This window comes from Ictalurus punctatus, chromosome 1, assembly GCF_001660625.3.
Source record: "Ictalurus punctatus breed USDA103 chromosome 1, Coco_2.0, whole genome shotgun sequence".
NCBI classification, from domain to species: domain Eukaryota; kingdom Metazoa; phylum Chordata; class Actinopteri; order Siluriformes; family Ictaluridae; genus Ictalurus; species Ictalurus punctatus.
Window position 1 is genome coordinate 18,009,356 of NC_030416.2, and position 19,660 is coordinate 18,029,015.

The window sequence follows — 19,660 nt, forward strand, 5'->3', positions numbered from 1 at the left end:
ATCCCAAAGTGTTTTGTCTCACTTAAACCACAGGAATTTGCCAATAAACAACTATGTTTTTTCTGTGTTAAATAACAAGTAAAAAAAACTTTTATTAAAAACCTTTTTAATCATAATAATAATAATAAAGATTATGCCATGTCTGCCATACTCGTTGTAACTATTGAACGACAATGTTAGAACAAGCACATTAATATAAATCTGTGATTTCAGTTGCATCCGATGCGACAGTCTGAGCTGTGCTGTTATAGGAAATTAATCAACACCTACATATGATATATATTGTATAGCATCCATCACCTTCTCTGGAAAACCAAAGTGCTTTTGACACAAAGTATATAGATGCTTTCATAATACATATGAAAATATCCATAACCCATATTCGCATAACACAAAAAATTTTTTTGCTGGCAGATCAGTGATGCTTTGCTGCTCTTTTGTTGCTATTGGTTTTGGGGCTCTTGTGAAAATCGATTTGCATGGCATCAGAATTTCTGCTAGGTTCCAACATATTATAGTTCAAACTCAGCTAGGAACTTACAACTTGGCCGTTTATTAATCATTTCAACAACATAATGACCCTGTGCATAGATTCAAAATCAACACCAAAATAGTAGTGGTATCACAAAATCGGTCTTTTGCAATGACCAACTCAGTCTTGATTTGAATCCTATTAAAACATGTGGATTGAATTGTGCAAACCTAAGAATATAAAAGAGTATGAATCATTTGAATGGAGTGGGTCCATTAAGATCCGTGTACAAGTGTTTCCAACCTACTTAGACATAACAGCAAGAGACCTTGTGCTGTTACAGGCTTCACTAATAATTGATTTTACAGAAGAATGCTGCACTAAATCATTTGATGATAAAAAAATTGTCCTCTTATGTTATGGACCCCCACCAACTTTCCACTTTGGGTGGCAATATTTTTGCAATTGTGCCCCTTTTTGGCTGATCTGGCAGTGATGCATTGTTCTATGCAAGTTATAGTAATAGTAATAGTAACACAATTAACAATTTTCAATAGTATAATACATGATTTACTTCCAGTAGTCAGTATGATAATGAAAATCTTCTTTGACCTTTAGGGTCAATAGTTTATGGAAGACTTGTCAGACAGAACCTATTAATTTTTAGGTCTTGATGTATTAATAACAGAACCATCTCTAAAAATTTTGGACTCCAACAATCCACAGTCAGACAGATGATGTATAAATGGAGGAAATTCAAGACCATTGTTATCCTCCCCAGGAGTGGTTGACCAAGATCACTCCAAGAGCAAGACCTGTAATAGTCCATGAGGACACAAAGGAACCCAGGGTAACTTCTAAGCAACTAAAGGCCTCTCTCACATTGGTTAATATTATTGTTCATAAGTTCACCATGAGGAGAACACTGAAGAACAATGTTGTGCATGGCAGGGTTGCAAGGAGAAAGCCACTGCTCTACAAAAAGAACATTGCCGCCCGTCTGCAGTTTGCTAAAGATCATGTGGACAAGTTAGAACAAATATTTGGAAAAATATTTTGTGGATTGATGAGACCAAAATAGAATTTTAGGTTTAAATGAGAAGAGTTATGTTTGGAGAAAGGAAAACACTACATTCCAGCATAAGAACCTTATCCCATCTGTGAAACATGGTGGTGGTGGTATCATGGGTTGGGCCTATTTTGTTGCATCTGGGCCAGGACAGCTTGCCATCATTGATGGATCAATGAATTCTGCATTATACGATCAAATTCTAAAGGAAAATGTCAGGACATCTGTCCATGAACTGCCTCTCAAGAGAACGTGGCGAAACAAAGCACACAAGTTGTTCTACCAAAGAATGGTCAAAGAAGAATAAAGTTAATGTTTTGGAATGGCCAATTCAAAGTCCTGACCTTAATCCAATAGAAATGTTGTGGAAGGGCCCGAAGCAAACAGTTCATGTGAGGAAACCCACCAACATCCCAGAGTTGAAGCTGCTCTGTACTAAGGAATGGGCTAAAATTCCTCCAAGCCGATGTGCAGGACTGATCAACAGTTACTGTAAATTAACTGCAAAAAATGTATTGTCTCGTTTGGTTAATTGAGTTCTCTTTATCCAATTGTAGGACTTCTGTAGAAATTGTAGAAAATCTGATGAGGTTTTAGGTCATATTTATGCAGATATATAGAAAATTCTAAAGGGTTCACAAACTTTCAATCACCACGGTAGACTTAGCACACCCATAAAATCTATATGGATATTTTACCCAATGGTTGAACCTCTAGAGATGCTGAATACAGTATAAGAACACGCCTGTAGACACACTTAATAAAGAAACACAACTATTATTATTATTATTATTATTATTATTATTATTATTATTATTATCTCTTTTAGATCTTTTGCATATATAAATGTGGTGCCCTCTGCCGATCAATGGTGGAAGTGTTTCGACTATGTGTACACTGTGAACGACTTTTAGACATGTCCCCTTATTCTGTACATCTGACAAAATCATCAAACACGAGTCATTCACCATTTACAATTAACAGTCACTATGGAAAAGGTCTCCTTGAGAGGTGCAATTCTAAAATGTTCGTGAGATTAGATCTTTATTGATATTTATTCAGCTTTACGTATTTCTTAATGTTGGCGGATTATGCTGACTTATCCTAATCACTTATAATCAATTCATCAAATTCATTAAGCCTTATCATTTTCTGCTATTTATTATTTTTTCATTAAGCAGAAAAAAATGTAAGGGCCTGTTCTTATTTAAAATTATCACTAGATGGCAGTCAAGTCCCATTTTCGCCCTATAAACATCTAGTCTGATATTATTTGTAATGTTAATCTAGGCAAGGATAAATCAAATGACACTTAATGAGCACAGGGCATAGATCTATGCCTCTCATTTTATTGTTTTATTGGGAAGTAAAGTCACAGTTCCACTTATCCTGCTTTTTGTTTTCACTGGAATTCATAAGGCAATATTGTGGTAATGTTATTATTCCCAAATTAGGATGTATAGCCCTAATCTAAATGTAAAGCTTGATGCACCTCCTAAACGTTATTTAAATCCAGCTAAGATTAGAGTCAACTGAGGCTTGGTATAGACCACAAAAGATTTCCAATTGACTGGGTAGATTAATCCCTGGCTAGTTGAATATTTAGATGTTCTTACTACTTTATGTGCTCCCAGTGACAAACCATTAATAAGTCCCTGGTACGTGATGCTACATTCACCTTTAGGGTAGATCCAGTGGCAGTTCTAGCAAAATCTCTAAAACGTTGTTCACAATGAAAGATAAATGGTTTATGCCCAATGTTTCACAGCACAGTGTGAAACCTTGCCACTTGCTTGCAACTAGTGCAACAATGTGTCTAATCCTTTGGGGACTTGCCAGTACACTGGGTTCTTTCCCTGGAGCCAGACTCGTCATTTCAGGGTGTGGAGTCTGCTGTGCCACAGTGACCTTTATCGCTGGGATCGCAGGTCCAGTCTGATGAACAGTGAGCATGGAGGTCACAAACATATGTTAGATCTTTTTATTGTCCATCACCTTTCCTGGAAAACCAGAGAGCTCTTCACACAGAAAATTATGGCTGATGTCATACAGGGATATAAACAGAGATAAAAATGCACAAAATAACATCAAGTACAAACTTTTAGGCATTTGGCAGAAGCACTTATCCAGAGAAACTTACATTCATCTCATTTATGCCTCTGAGCAGTTGAGGATTAGGGGCCTTACTCAAGTGTCCAGTCGGGACAGTGTAATGGTACTGGGATTTGAACTCATGACCTTCTGAGCAGTAGGCCAACATGTTAACCACTGAGCTACCACTCTCCTTATTGAAAGGTTTAAATATTATAAAGGCTTTGTGCTGTTATTATTTCCTGGGCTTCACTAAATATTGATTTTCGAAGGTGCCAAGAATTTGGAAGCGTGTTTTAGAGAAAAAAATGTTACACTACTTCAAAAAAATTTTACAATAAAACTATAGTGTCCTCACATATTGCCATGAACAAGTCATGAACATCTGTAATTGTGCCTTTTTTGGTCATATAACCCTGCTGAAATAGCCAGTACTATAAAACTACCAGCTGGCAAAACACAGGCCAAATAGCTCAAACTGGTAGACCATCTTTGCCAGCAGATAAATGTCCTTATTATGTGTGTAAACTGATCAATAAAAGTTTGAGATTTTTTAATTGCTTTATTATTGCGATATTTTCTAAAAGATTACTGGTCTATGATGGAGCATTAGTAGTGGTAATTCAGAAACAGTTTCCTTTTTCCCAGCACTTAACTTCTGGCAATGGGCCACCAGTTTGGCCAGCATGCGCTATCTTTTGCTGCTGGTACCAAGTCAGACTTAGTGGATTTACAGTAATTAAAGTTACAGTAATAGTCACATCATTGAAGAATTTTCTATAACTAGTATAGTCTGTCTTATGCAGTTCTACAGACGGCATGTCACGATATACCTTGTAAAAAGATTTCAACCTTGTAGAATTTGCAATGACTAAGAGATGCCGTCTTTTAGCTATTATAAGGAGCAGAGCAACAGTTCATCAAACATTTATCCATGCCAGTGTTCTAGGTTAGCGAAACAATACCAGACACAGGAAGTGTACATTTGCATTTACTTGCTTGTTGAAAACAGCCAGTGCCTCAGCTGTTCAGACACCAAAGGGAAGTTAATTCGACCACCTGGGTGCCAGGACAGAGAACAGTCTTAATGCATGTCTTCTCTGTACCTTGAAGGATTCTGGTTGAGATGCACTAGAGGCTTAAAGAGAGCAATAGTGCAAAGTGTGGTTTGATAAATGTTTTAATCCAGCTTTGCCAAAACACAGATTGAGCTGGTCAGGCGGGTTGACCATGTTTTCCAGCTGCTAAGTTATTTTCAGCTTCTTTATTACATTACTAATCAGTCAATGACTTGATGCTTTGGAATTTGGTAGTTAGTCAAACTAATCGGCGGTACGTTGATTTGTATGAGAGCATCATTGTTTTAAATCTGCTGCAGGCAGTAGGGATACGACGCCAGTAGAGAGAACACAGCAGTGTGGGTGATGTGGGAGAACTTGTGGAGGTTGTGCATGGTGGACCAGTTGCAATGGCCGGATGGTTTGGAGCTGCAGACCTTTCAGCCGCGAGATGCAGTAGTCCAGTCTCGAGGGACAATTTAAACAAGTGTAGTGAATTGAGTTGAGAGTAACACGAACTGGCGACAGACTTTACCTTCTATAAAATGTTCCTAAATCTTGTGAGGAATAATACACTGAATGGCTCCGTTAATTAGCTCTCCTAATGCCTACGTCGCTGTGACGTCCGTGTATTGCGCATGCCCAGTAGGGTGCGCTGCAGCTGTTGAGGGAGGAGAGCCGCTCGCGCAGACAGCTGCTTCTACACTAAAAGCAGGAACTGTGTGTATGAGAGAGAGAGACAGGGGGGGGGAAAGAGTGTGTGAGAGAGCGCCGCTAGAGTCAAACCTCAAGCGCTGAGCTCCATTCACAAGGCTTATGTGTAACGCCTTGTGTAAATGTGGATCAAATAACGTTATCCACTTATTTCTTTTCGGACGCATTCGAGTATTTTACTGTTTATTTTTTTTAAATGTTCCCCGGAACGAGTGGTAAGTCAAAAAACATACATACATATAAGTTAGCTAGTTAGCGAGTGGATTAGGAGCTAACAAACGATTGCTAGCCACTAGGCTAGATCTTGCTAGCCCACAATGAATATCCACTTGTTTAGCCGGTGTGGTGTTGTGCGGTGTAGTGTTTGTGTCCCGAAGACTACAGTTAACACATGTGTCTGTTAGTATTGCTGTCTGTGTAGCTAACTCGTGAAGATATGGTTAACTGGTGTTTTTATTTATATACTGCTCTGTTAATCCAGCATCCCAGGCGGTCCGTCATGGTAACGTGCTATCTGGCTAGGTGTGTAGCTAAGGAGGTTGGTTAGCTAGCGAGCTTCAGATGGCCCTTTCCGGTCAGGCTCCTACCTAGAGCTAGCTTTGTGCCTCACTAGGTAGTCATGCAGGAAAAGCACTGCAGGTCTGTGGTACATAAATACTTTTAAATGTAGTATAAATGTCTAGAAGAAGAAGACTTGATGTGCAGTAGTGTTCGCATTTTGCAGGAGTGTGCTATGCCTTATACGGCGTGTTCACTGTTTGGCATGTCAAATCCACACACACACACACACTCTCTCTCTCTCTACACTGTCAAGTCACAGCACTGGTATGGTATTTTCTCATATTGAGGTCGGTAATGAAGTAAGTATTGATGTTCATGTCGAGTGTACACCGGTTTAGCATAGCGGGAAGATCACTAACAAGACAGCAGAAAGCTCCACCTCTCATAGTTTTTGCACTCAACACCTTAGTCATCATTTAATTCTGTACTATAAAATTCATTCACAAATTTCACAAAGTTTGTTTCTCCTCTGAATCAAAATGCATGAGGGTTGGTCATGTTTTTAAGTAAGACTATTAAAGCACACCTCCATACTTGTGTATATAGAGAGATTTGTGACTTGTTTACTGATTTTCTGGGGCTGACTTGTTGGTTGGTGCTGTATTTTTATTATTCCAGTCAGTACAGGTGTGGCACCACTAAATGCTCTTTAATACAATTTGATCTATTAATGATATTTTAAACTAGATGTCATGTGCCACAACAAATACATCAAGCAAGTATTCTTTGAATCGATATTATTATTATTGTTGTTGAGCAGTAAAGAACCGAGTGAACGTCAGAGTAGTTCATTTTACACACGCTCCACAAGCTTCATAGTAGGGATGGGCGATATGGACTTAAAACTACATCACGATATTTTCTAGTATTTATTGAGAGCCTCAGAAACATGCACATTGATCTAAAAGTAAAACTCGTTTTCTGTAACCAAACCAGTTCCAGATTGTAGAGGTACAGTAGCTCCTCGTTTAGCGAGAAACTCCTCCTCAACTTCACATTCGCCTTCCTCCGTACTTGTTTTTGCTCTGCACGTGAGCTGCGAATTGGTCACACACAGAAATTCGTCATCAACTAGGCTTTATCGTTATTATCGCGGGAAGACTAATTCTTATTGTGGGGAGAATTTCTACCGGTATAATGCAAACGATTAGATGTCACCCATCCCTACTTCACTGTGCATTTCACTCCTCGGACCACTAATAACAGCATCAAATTAGTTCACAAAGTTAGACCGCACTAATTCCAAAAAATTTGTTCACGATTCAAAGTAGTCTGTCCCAACATCCTTTCACGATTTTTGCATTCGCAGAAGTTAATGCGAAATCAAACAAACTCCAGTATTCCAAGGTGCTTGTTTTGTTTGTTTTTTTCTGTTATTTTTTCTCTAAATTATAGCAGATTTTCCGCAGATTTGGGCCAAAACGCGTCATGTTACGTCATCACGATGTGCATTCAGCCAAACCCCTCTTTGATGCACGTGTGTCAAACACGAGTACAGCTACAAGATAGCATTATCCAACAAACATCGCTGTGAAAGACTGTGCAAAACAGTTTCGTGCAATTACAATTGTTGCCAATTGAAGTAGGTCTCCACACAAAAACTACGGAAGTTGCATTGTGAATTTTGAAAGAAGCCACAGCAAAATCGAGCATTTTTTGGCTGTAATAATCACAAAAAAGTTCTGGGAAGTCCTCTACGGACTGACTAAACATTTTCCCAGCGATCCTTACTTCCTTTATGTGATGTTGTTTGAGGATTGTTCCTGTAATTGATACAGAATAAGTGCGTATGTCACTTATAATATTGAAACGTTAGCAGTACCGATTCAACACATGATTATTATGCGGCAGTGAGAGCAAAACCGTGGTTAAACCTTTATCACTCATAGGAGATCCCCTTTTGGAGAAATGTCCCTAAAGTTTTGATTATTGTTGTTGTTTTTTTTAAAGAAGTGAGACCTGTCTGTTATTGCCTGAAGTGCTGGGTCACCCCCCCCAGTAGTTTAAAAGGTGCTGGGTCAAATGCCAGTTTGTCCCCGTTGCTGATGGCAATATTAGGATGAAATTTGAAGCCTTGGATGCTGTTCTGTTTGAACCGAGTGTACAAATGAGGAGGTGAGAAGGCTGGATGTTTAACTAAAGGATTAAAGCGCGGCTGCATCACTCTCTCTCTTCAGATAGAGTTAAAACGAGATAAATCCCACTGGTGCTGCTAGCAATGGCATCGTGGGTAATGTAGGAAACTGTTAACTAAAGTCAAAGTAGACCCAAATGTTGTCGATGGATGTATAAACTTTAATAAATAAATAAGTCCACTCAGAATTTCATGAGAAAATAATATATATATTTTTTCACTTGTGCGGTCCAGGTGAGCTGCTTAACACAGTCGTTCTTCACTGAAGTTGGATAATCTTGTAAATTCATAGCTGCACACTTGAGGAATTAATCCGTGCTAAATTCACAATGCTGGCGAAGGTGTCCTAATTCTGTGTTTTTCCACCAGTTTAACACCCTTTTTTCATCACTGTATGAACAAAGTTTCACATAAAATAAACATATTCACATATGGGCCACTTTTATATGCGATATTGAACTTGTACACACCCTACATTCATAATGATCTCGGCTACATCTCGCAAGTTTTCGTTTGTTGTCATGGACAACATTACTTAGTAAACAAACTCAAGTGTAAGACTTCCCTTGCTGCAAGCTGCAGTCTGAGTCGCATTAAAAACAAACAAAGATGACTTTAACACTACTCTACAGTTACTCAGCCGTTTCCGTATCAGTGAGTGCCATGCAACAGTTGCAGCACATAAGCATGTTTATTACTGAAACTGTGCGAGGCTCACACGGCTCGTGTTTAGGTCATGAGAATAATTACGTGAAGTGAGTAATGACCATCAGGTTCTTTCTTTTGGTTCCACTACATGCTGTTTCTGTTAATGTTTCTGAGTCACAGAATAGAGTTACTTTAAATAGCACTGGTATGTGCTTTTTCTTTTTTTTCTTTTTTTCTTTTTTTCCAGATGTGAGTTTACTTTTCAAACTTGTTTTTTTGTTCTCGCATATTTTGATGTATGTTGGTTACATTAAAAAAAAAATTATATTGCTGGACATTTTTCTCAGATGATATGACGCCTGTCGGTGTTAAGGCTCTCCATCAATCTGACGATGACGCTCACCAGTTCATGTGAACTCTTCGGTGGCTGTAGAGCCATATTTTTGATGGATGTTCTCCAAACCCCCAAGTGCTTCATCACATGCTGGGCATTTCCATTGAGCACATGTACAATCACTAAACTGGTACTCTCTATACCAACAGCTCATTGTAGTTAACAAGTTGAGCTTTTTAACATATTTCTGTTTATGTGAACGTATTAAACACGCGTCTTTGTGGCAGAATTACACGAATTACTCCCAACTGTCGTCGACCACTTCTCATTTCACACGGTTAAGCTCATCTAATTTTTCTAGCCATATTGGATTGCTTTGATGTTTTTGCTTGTGCCGGTCGGTTCAGAGTGGCGTCAGTCAAATTAAAAAGAAAATCCAAACAAATAAGTTAATTTCTGCAGCAAATTAAAATGTAGCCTCAGTTATTCAGGGTCTCTACCAGTCCATATAGGATTTAGCCATACAGGTTTTTTTTTGTGATTGTTATGCACAAAAAAAACTTTTTTTTTTCTTTTCTTTTTTTTGCTGGGGCTTTTTTATTATTATTATTATTATTATTATTATTATTATTATTATTATTATTATTATTATTATTATTTATTTATTTATTTATTTATTTTTATTATTTTTTTTTAATTTATTTTTTTTTTTATTTAAATTTTTTAAATTTGTGATTCATCTAGCAGAGATTTTTGTGCTTTTTTGTGTGGAAATCTAAAAGAAAAGAAATCTTGGCGAAATTGCAATTTCTTTCGGAGTGATCTAGGTTGCTGTACTCAAGTTCAACACACGTGAATCGTAGAGGGCTTTGGCTGACGTCACACGATGTGTTTTTGACCCAAATCTCAGAAAATCTGCTGCAGTTTTGAAAAACTCTGAATATTGCCGAGTTTGCTTGATGTTGCGTTAATTTCTGCGATCGCGAAACCCTGGAGGAACTGCTTCACAGCAGACTCGGCTAGCGTTAATCAAGCTACGTTGCCACTCGCTGACATGGAAGGTGCAGAGCAGCTGTGGAAAAGTGAGTTGGAAAATGTTGAAAATCCATGTAAACACAACAAGAAGTTTCCAGTGTCTTTTAATACAAGAGCTGGATGTTATGTCTTGATTAGTTCAATATGTAGAGTAAAATAGGTATTTTAATGGTAACCTGTGTATTGTTTAAACTTTTGATCTTTTGTTAAAAAAAAAAAAAAAAACAACAACAAAAAACTAATAATTCACAAAAATACTCTGCTCTCATGGATATCAAACAATTGCAAACACAAAACAGGTTTATCCAAAAAACATCTTTTATTTATAGGTGTGCAGCAGTTATTCCCACCCTTTTAGTCAATACTTTGTGCTATCTCACTTTGTCAAGATAACAGCTCTGAGTCTACTCCTATAATGCCTGATGAGTAGGGATGTCAAGATACCAAAAATCTAGAAGTCGGTACCGATACCACTAAAAGTACTCCATACCGAAGTCGATACCACGGTGTGGTATAACAAAATTGTTATATATATATATATATATATATATATATATATATATATATATATATATATATATATATATATATATATATATATATATATATATATATATATATATATATATATATATATATATATAATTTTTTTTTTTTTTTTTTTTTTTTTTAATAAAATAAACTCCTGGAGGACATCCTCCTTTGGCTAATACTGGCAAAAAGAGAGTGAGAGATATTTTAGTTATCAAACACTGTCTGACCATGACTAATAAAACAGTGCTAAGGTGCACTTCTAAACGCACGCACAGACACACTCACACACACCTTATACTCTGAATGCAAGCATTAGTTTAAATTCACTGATATGGTGGCAGGCCAAAAAGATTTATTAAAAGCATGAACATGTGAATAATTATTAGTGACATTAGCCTACATTTTGTTGACCGGACTCGGGCTGAATGGCGATGCGTGGTGGCCCATAAGGAGGGAGACTGTAACACTGCAATATGTTAGTGTCGTTAACAAATAACTGGCTATCGCAAACATTCCATGGAGCATAACGTTAGCTGGTTTCACTGCAACAATGCCAGCTGAACGACAGCATCGGCTACACACCGGCAACCTACGCTACCTTTCCTCTCTCTGCTTTTCAATGAGTCAGGACGGAGCTAAACTTGTCACCATTTCTGTAGTATTTCCCGTGTGCTTGTAGGCGTTCTTCTTCTGCTGCTGCTTCTTCTTTACCACTTGTGGACCAACTAAAACGCTTACGCGTATTTGCTGCCCCCTTCAGTTTCGGAAGAATTGCAACCTCAGTATTGTCATTACTAACGGTACCAATGTTACTGCAGAAAAACAAGTACAGTCACATTTTAAGAATGTTGGTACCGAAGTATCGGTTCTCGTGACATCCCTACTGATGAAGTTGGAGAATACATGGCAAGGGATCTGAGACCATTCCTCCATACAGAATCTCTCCAGATCCTTCAAATTTCCTGACTTTTACATCTAGATGTGGTAAACAACTTAAAAAATGCCAGCTTTGGTGGCGAACCACCCAATTTTTATGTGAGCAAAGGTATTGAAACAGATAGCCTTTAAGTAAATCACACTTAATATTTGGTTGTCTATACCTTGCTGACGACCCTCTGACATCATCAAACTGTTTCAGTTGTTGTTTGTTTTGGGGGGGTTTCTTCCTTCAGTCTTCTCTTCAGTAGGTCAAATGCATGTTCAACTGGATTAAGGTCTGTTGATTGACTTGGCCAGTCTAAAACCTTCCACTTTTCCCCACTGATAAAGTCCTTTATTGTGTTGGTATTGTCTTGCTGCATGATGAAGTTCCTCCCAATTAGATTGGATTCATTTGTCTGTAAATTGGCAGACAGTGTTTCTGTAGGCTATTAATTCTGCTCCTACATGATGTAACTGTATCATGAGTTACATCATCAATAAAGATTAATGAGCCTGTTCCAGAAGCAGCCATACATAGGCCTGTCACGCAAACTACTTTTGTTGTACGATATATTGTCTCAGAAATAATTGCGATAAACGATATTAGTCATTTTAAGACCATTTTATACCACTGATATAATGATATTATAGCACAATAATGCATGTACACCTTTTCAAAGATCAACAAACTTTTTATTGTTAAGAATATTGAGCAAGTTGTAATATTATGTTTATGTTGTGTGTATGTCTGAATAATCTCATGTGTATGTGATGCGTTTGGGTGAGTTCAGTAACCCGCTGGTAAAGTGCTTCCGTTTACTGGTGTTCATTCAGTGTTCAGCTTCAGCTCACGCAGCCTAATCAGCTCAATCCCTGACATTATTTACTAGGACTGGATTATTTGAAACACTAAAACTATTGTTTTTAGTTTTTTCTTCTTCAAAAAAACATCTGTTATATCTTGTCATTTTTTCCAGCAGTGTGTTTTAAAGTTGATGCCAGTGCTTGCTACACATCTTAAATTTGAATGCTGACATTTTTAATTCAAGTTTGAATTTTAATTTGACAGCCCTATAGCAGACGAGAGGACAGAAGCAGCATGAATGGCTCAAATGTTCGTGACATTCATTCTTGTATAAAAGAACATGCATGTGAACACAATGGACAATATCGAGGCCAGGAGGAATGGTCAAGGCCGTGCCCAAATATCGCACCATAAGTCAATAATGTAATTATCCTGACAGGCCTAGTCTTGCAAGCCCAAGCCATGACACTACCTCCACCATGCTTGACTGAGCTTCTGTGTTTTTGGATCATGAGCAGATTCTTTCTTTCTCCACACTTTGGCCTTTCCGTCATTTTGATCGAGGTTAAGCTTGGTTCCAGAAACTTTGTGGCTCATTTCTGTATTTCTGGCTTTCCGATTCCTGTATGTCCGTATGTTTGCTATATTTCTGCACTTGCAGTCGTCTTCAAACGGTGGATTGTGATGCCTTCACCCCTGCCCTTTGGAGGTTGTTGGTGATGTCACTCACTGTTGTGTTTGGGTTTTTCTTCACAGCTTTCCCAAAGTTTGTCATCAACTTCTATGTTTTTTTTTTCCTTGGCTGACCTGTTCCATGTCTGGTTGTTAATACAACAGTGATTTCTTTCGTTTTCAGGACATTCCAAATTGTTGTATTGGCTATTCCTAGTGCTTGTGCACTGTGCAATTGGTTTCCCCTCTTTCATGGCTTACTTTTGCTAGGGTTCAAACCAAGAGTAGACCTTCAGAGTTATTAATTCTTTAAACAGTCAGTTTAACAGGGCACACCTGGGCAACAAGATGCCAACACGTATCAGGCACATGTTCCAGTACTTTTGAAATCACTTGAAAAACAAAATGTGCATTGTTGTAAGTTTAACACACACAGATATAAATATCAGGAAACTGAATCTGAAATTCTGATTTCTTGTCTCATGTGCATCTTTTTATCTGAAACCCAAACATCTTCGGTGTATAGTGAAAACAATGAAATTGGACCTGCTGTTCTAATACTTCAGAAGGGACTGTGCAAGTGTATATATATCCACATTCATTTTAACAAGGCTTGTTTAACAGTGAGTGATTGAGGCCTTTAGCGTCCTGCCCACACAAAAGCAAGTGCTTTAACCACAAGGCCTTCAGTCTCATCCTGAGAACATTGAATTCACTACATAAAAAGAAATCAGTCCTTATGTTCTGAATATAGTGGTGTAGTACTAACATTTCTAAGCATCTTTAATACCAATAAACATGTTCTTCTTTAATCATGTTACATGCAAGTACATTCCTATCAAAGTATACACATTTTATCCAACTACACACCTTAACCTCTAAGGATTTTGTTTTGGGTTTGTGTCACCACAGAAGTGTCTCGGGGGTAATATTTCACAGGCTTGATCGTTTCGATCATTTTATGGAAAAAAAAAATGTTCTTAATGGTTTCAACCACATCACAGCAATAACATTTGCTCCTAAAGCATAAGCTCCTTTAATCCTGTGTGACCGTTTCTATTATGCTGTGTTGTTTAGATGGTATTTAAAACATGTATAGGGAATGTCATTGTCAAGTCTCGTTGTTGCTTTTAACATTGCAGTAGACTACACCCAAAACAAGCAATGCATCGACAGCCGCAGCTGCTGTGTAATTACATATGGCTTTAAAATAGCCGAACGAAAACACATTCTTCGCACAAAATAGAAGTCATTAAGCTCTTATTCATCTCCGTGGTAGATCAAACCTTTTGAATAGGACTTAACAATTAAACAGCCATTCGAACGGGGTAATGCTGAACAAATAACCAACAGCCCAGTAATTCATCATCTATGTGTGTTCATAATAAGTGCCCTAGACTTGCACAGTGAGGTTTCAAGGGGATGGCATGGTCTCTGTGAACTAGGGTTGCAACTGTAGATTAATTTGGTTGTCAAATATTTGAATAATTAGCTCAAATATTCTGTACGGATAAGACAAGCTCAAAGCGTAATTCATTTTATAGATTTAATTTAAAAAAAGAAAAGAAAACGGCAGCAGAATACAAATCACTCTAAAGGCCCTTCTGTGGGACGTCATCCCATTCAATCTAAATAAACCTTAATGGAAACCTGTTAGCAATTCCTCACCAAATGATAAATGAGTCAAATCAGAAGACTTGCTTAAATGGTGAAATATTACAAAGATAATAGAAATGACAAGATCATAGATGATCAAATTACATTCTAATGACCAACTGCTTTTTTTTAATTCACATGTTGCTTCACTGCGGGAATGTAAGAATCATGTCAGCAAACAGGTAACACTGTTTTGCAAGTCTAATTCACTTTTGCACTCTGAACAGTACAGTTTCTCCAGACTTTGGAGGTTTTCCTGTGCAGTCTTGATTTTGGTCTGAGTTCAGTTGGATGTAACTTGGCTATACTGAAATCTAAAAACTGCCACATCGCAAAGAGTTTACAAGAGTGAACATCTCATTCCAGATTTAGTCCCCCTTTGCTATTACTATAACCTCCACACTTCTGGGAAGGCTTTCCACTGGGTTTTGGATGGTGGCTGTGGGGATTTGCCCATTGAGCCACATGAGCACTAGTGAGGTCAGGCACTGAAGTCGGGTGAGGAAGCCTGGTGTGCAGTCGGCAGTTGGTGTGCTGTGCGGGCCAGTTGTGTTCTTTCACTCCAACCTTGGCAAACCATGTCTTTTTAGAGCTGGTTTTGTGCATTGTCATGCTGGAACATGTTTGCAATGGAGTTATTCCATCTAGGAACAAAAAAATTTCTCTTGTGTACCAGTGCACTAGCAGAACAAGTGCCATTTTCCACTTTTCAGACCTTTTGATGTTTCTTGCTGAGGCACTTGGCACATGGGTATTAGTGTTTGAACTGCGAATATTTGCAACGATAATTTCCAGGTGATGCCATTATTCAGACAGCGAAGAGAAATGTTTTTAACACTTTCAAAGAGCAAAAGTGCTGACGACTCGTTTGACACGGTCATCCACATATTTAATTTTCATTTCAACTGTCTAGCCAAGCTTTTTAAATATGGAAAAAAAAAATCAAGCTTGGGTTTACCACAGCATTCATTCAAACTATAATGTGGCTTTGATAAAGATTCTGATATTTTCCTGTTTTGTTTTACAATGTTTCAATTTGTCTCCGGTGGACAGGATCCTGGCAAGATGGGTCTGCAGTTACCAGGCAGTGTGTTGAAGTGACCTGTACTCTCCCTCCACTGTAAACTCCTCCCCCTGGGGTTAAACCCCTCCTCCCATCCAGCTGGGGAGCAGCAGTCATGGCAGGTATAAAGCGTGGCTATGACGGCAAGATTGCCGGACTGTATGACCTGGACAAGACGTTGGGGCGCGGGCATTTTGCTGTGGTAAAGTTGGCACGGCACGTCTTCACCGGTGAGAAAGTGGCAGTGAAAGTCATCGACAAGACAAAGCTGGACACAGTTGCCACAGGACACCTTTTCCAGGAGGTGCGCTGCATGAAGCTGGTGCAGCACCCTAACATTGTGCGCCTCTACGAGGTCATCGACACACAGACCAAGCTGTACTTGATCCTGGAGCTGGGGGACGGAGGTGACATGTTCGACTACATCATGAAGCATGAGGAGGGGCTCAACGAGGAACTGGCAAAGAAGTACTTTGCCCAGATTGTCCACGCTATCTCTTATTGCCACCGGCTGCATGTAGTGCACCGCGATTTGAAGCCTGAAAATGTAGTTTTCTTCGAGAAGCAGGGCCTCGTTAAGCTGACTGACTTTGGCTTTAGTAATAAATTTCAGCCTGGGAAGAAGCTGACCACCAGCTGTGGATCTTTGGCCTACTCTGCTCCGGAGATCCTGCTGGGGGATGAGTACGACGCACCTGCAGTCGGTGAGTACATGGTGAAAAGCATGAAGTATACTCTAGATAGCTGTTGGTTTCTAAAGTGGGATATGTAAAGCACAGACTGGGGTCCACAGTTCTAACATAATAAGGCTTTGGGTTACTGATCAGAGGGTTCAAACCCCAGCACCGCCAAGTTGCCACTGTTGGACCATATCATGGCTGACCCTGCATTCTGACCCCATCTTTCTAACGAACTAGGGTATGTGAAGAAAAGAATTTCACTCTGTTATGTATATGTGACAATTAAAGGCTTCTTCTTCTTCTAATTTATAGTGGTATAAATCAGAACCCACTGGGGGGTTGTGACCCGTAGGTTAAAGTAGTGGTTCCCAACCTTGGCCTTGGAGCGCCTTGTCCTTGTGTGTTTTGTTGAGGCATTGCGGATGTGTTGGAGCAGGGGGAAAAAAACATTTGCAGGACTTGATTGGGCTAAATAACAATGTCCACGTGGATATTGCATGTAGGTTAGAGAACCCTAACGTGATGCTTTGGTTTCCTGGTCTATTTACATCTTTTACACCTAAATATAGAGTTCGGCCTTATGCAAGGGGATTACTGGCAGTGTATTTGGCTTATGTGTTTGTGCAGGTGTATGATAATCAAAACTAAGATATGAATAGCTCAGCAAAAGCTTAGAGTACTTAGTTTTTTTTTTGTTTTTTTTTTGCTAGTTAATGACTACCGCCTTTACACATTTCAGTGCAATGCTGCTTGATGGATATCTGTTTAGAAAATCGGTCACCTGTTCAGGTTCATGCAGATTTCGCATGTGTGTATAGAGTGGGCGAGATGAGCCTGTTGGAGCATGCTGAAGAATCAATCATCACATCCTTTCTGTTGCCATATTTAGCACTGCTGTTGCTTTCTTTAAACACTCGGTCTTCATACATAGAACTTCCTCTCTTCTCCTTCCATTTTAATCCGAGGGCGTCTCTGTGCATCGTGTCTGTATTTGCACCTTCCATTAGTGTATGCCACAGGAAAGAAGGCAGGAGAACAGAGTGGCTGCTGGTGCTGTTTGGATTTGTAGTCTAGTCACAGTTGCAGGCGATTGGCTCTTGGAACAGTTAATCCTCTCTTTGTTTGAGCTGAAGCTTCACTGCTGGAGCCCCTGATTAAACATTCCTTATTGACACTGTCAGCTTGATCAAATACACAGTCTGCTCTGATTGCCATTGGACTCACCACTCGGATTATTTCCGGCCTCGCTTCCTAATTGACGATACTTTGTTTTGCATTTTGTTTCCACAACAGCTGAAAGTTAACTGAAGGCTTATGAAGTATCGTTTGGTTCAGACTCAATATATCTGTATTATATAGCACAGCATGGTTGAATGCTCGAATCTGATTGGTCAGAAGGTGTGAATTATTTTCGTATAACAGCACAAGTTGTAACACGAATGTGTTAGGAGATATTTATGCAACACTTTTATGGAAAGAGTCTCGATTGTAAGCACTAAGGTTGTCACGCTACCATAAACATATCTTATGATACTACACCAGCTGAAGTATCACGATACTAAGTAGTATCGTGATACCATGCAATATTGTGTTAATTCATAATTCAAATCTACAAGTTGAATCAGATTTACAGAAATGCGTAGATATAAATGAAAAGAGACAAACCTGGCTATTGGAAAAACTAATTCGATGTGCCACATATTTTATCTATTGTTCCCTAAAGCAATGAAATCATGCAAATGGGAATTGTCCTCAGAGTACTGAGAATGAACACAACATTAGGAATAAATAACTTCCACTTGCTTGTGTTCAAACAGTGCTTTTCAAGCACTATTTTCGTTTTTTGTTTTCAAGGATTAGAGAAGAGACGTCATTCAAACATATTCTTTATTTCTTCTTTTTAAATCCTTGATTAGTTGCCAGATTTGTCGCTAGGTGCTTTTTGTTTTTGGTTGTTTTTTGGGGGGTTTTTTGAGGAAAAAAGGAGTCTGAAAAGTGTACCAGAGCTGTTTCTGTCACAGTTTGTGAGTGAGCGATTGAATGGCTGGAGGGGCTGCAGTAGGGTGTCATATTTTGAGTGACATTATTGTATTGGTGTTCTATTGAAAATAAACACTTTAAAGTTATTTAGCGATTTCGTGTTTATCGACTTTTATAATTCAAGCACTTTGTAAGCACCACTTGATAGAAAAAGGCTATTTTCAAGGTTTTCCAGTACTTGCATTTCAAAAAGCCAAATTCAAGCACTTCAGGCACCTTGTACGAACCCTGATTTGAGTAATTACGCATGATTTTTAGTATTTGACGTCATGCGCCATTGTCTGGGAAATGGCTTATACTTCCGGTTAGTAAAAAAAAAACGCCCGTGTTCCATTTGAGACGATATTACCTTTCTAAAATTCACACACTAAACGGTAGAGTATACGGTGCGTAGTGTAAGTGTAGGTCATTTTGAACACAACTTTAGTATTTTACTCTCCGATGTTTGTTTTCGGAGCAGAAGTAACGCAGTGAGTAAACGTACCCCGTGCACCGAGCAGACCAACTAATCGATAATGAGATTCATTTACAATGATTTTCATAATCGATTATTATCGATTTTATCCATTGGTTGCTGCAGCTCCACTCTGTTGTATGTTATTCCTTACTTCTCAAACCTCAAATGTTAATATTTAGACTGTCTGATTTGATATGTAGGTAGTAGGTGTTTTTGGTGTAAATATGGGAGATTTTGCTGCCTCCTGTTCTATTGCATTTGACTATTTTTGTCAGTAGAAATGCTTGTGCTCGAGTCTTGGAATAAACAGCTAGTACACTAGGGTCAGTGAGAGAAATCATTTACTCTTATACAAGTTACATGACTATATTCCCTTGCTTTTGGAAAGTCAGTAATGGATCAGTATGCCAATTATAACTTAACGTTTTAAATAATAACAATTGAGCAACAAATCATTCATTTTATGATTGATTTATCTATGAAGAACAATTTTGTTTAATCAACTTATCTAATGCGTTTGTTTTTCTGTTAGTCAGAGTAAGAAATTACAAGTTTAAAAGCAATTTGAACCATTGTGGCTTATTTATTTATTTATTTATTTATTTTAAATGTTTTTTGGGGGAAAAAGTGTAAACAAGGGTAATCAAGTAATATTCCAATACTGTATGGAGGCAAATTAATTTGTTTGTGTTGATTAATTTTTTTTCCCCATGAAA

The 19,660-nt window shown here is 38.4% G+C and overlaps 1 protein-coding gene across 1 annotated transcript in view; it reads left to right on the forward strand.

Annotated features, from left to right (window-relative positions):
• The first annotated feature begins 5,394 nt into the window (after positions 1–5,394).
• snrka (SNF related kinase a) overlaps positions 5,395–19,660 on the forward strand; it is a 41,462-nt gene continuing 27,196 nt past the window's right edge. The window contains exons 1-2 of the mRNA XM_017473920.3: positions 5,395–5,619; positions 15,758–16,471. Of these exons, the coding sequence (XP_017329409.2) occupies positions 15,883–16,471 (589 nt within the window). The 5' untranslated portion in view covers positions 5,395–5,619; positions 15,758–15,882. The remainder of the gene's footprint in view (positions 5,620–15,757; positions 16,472–19,660) is intronic.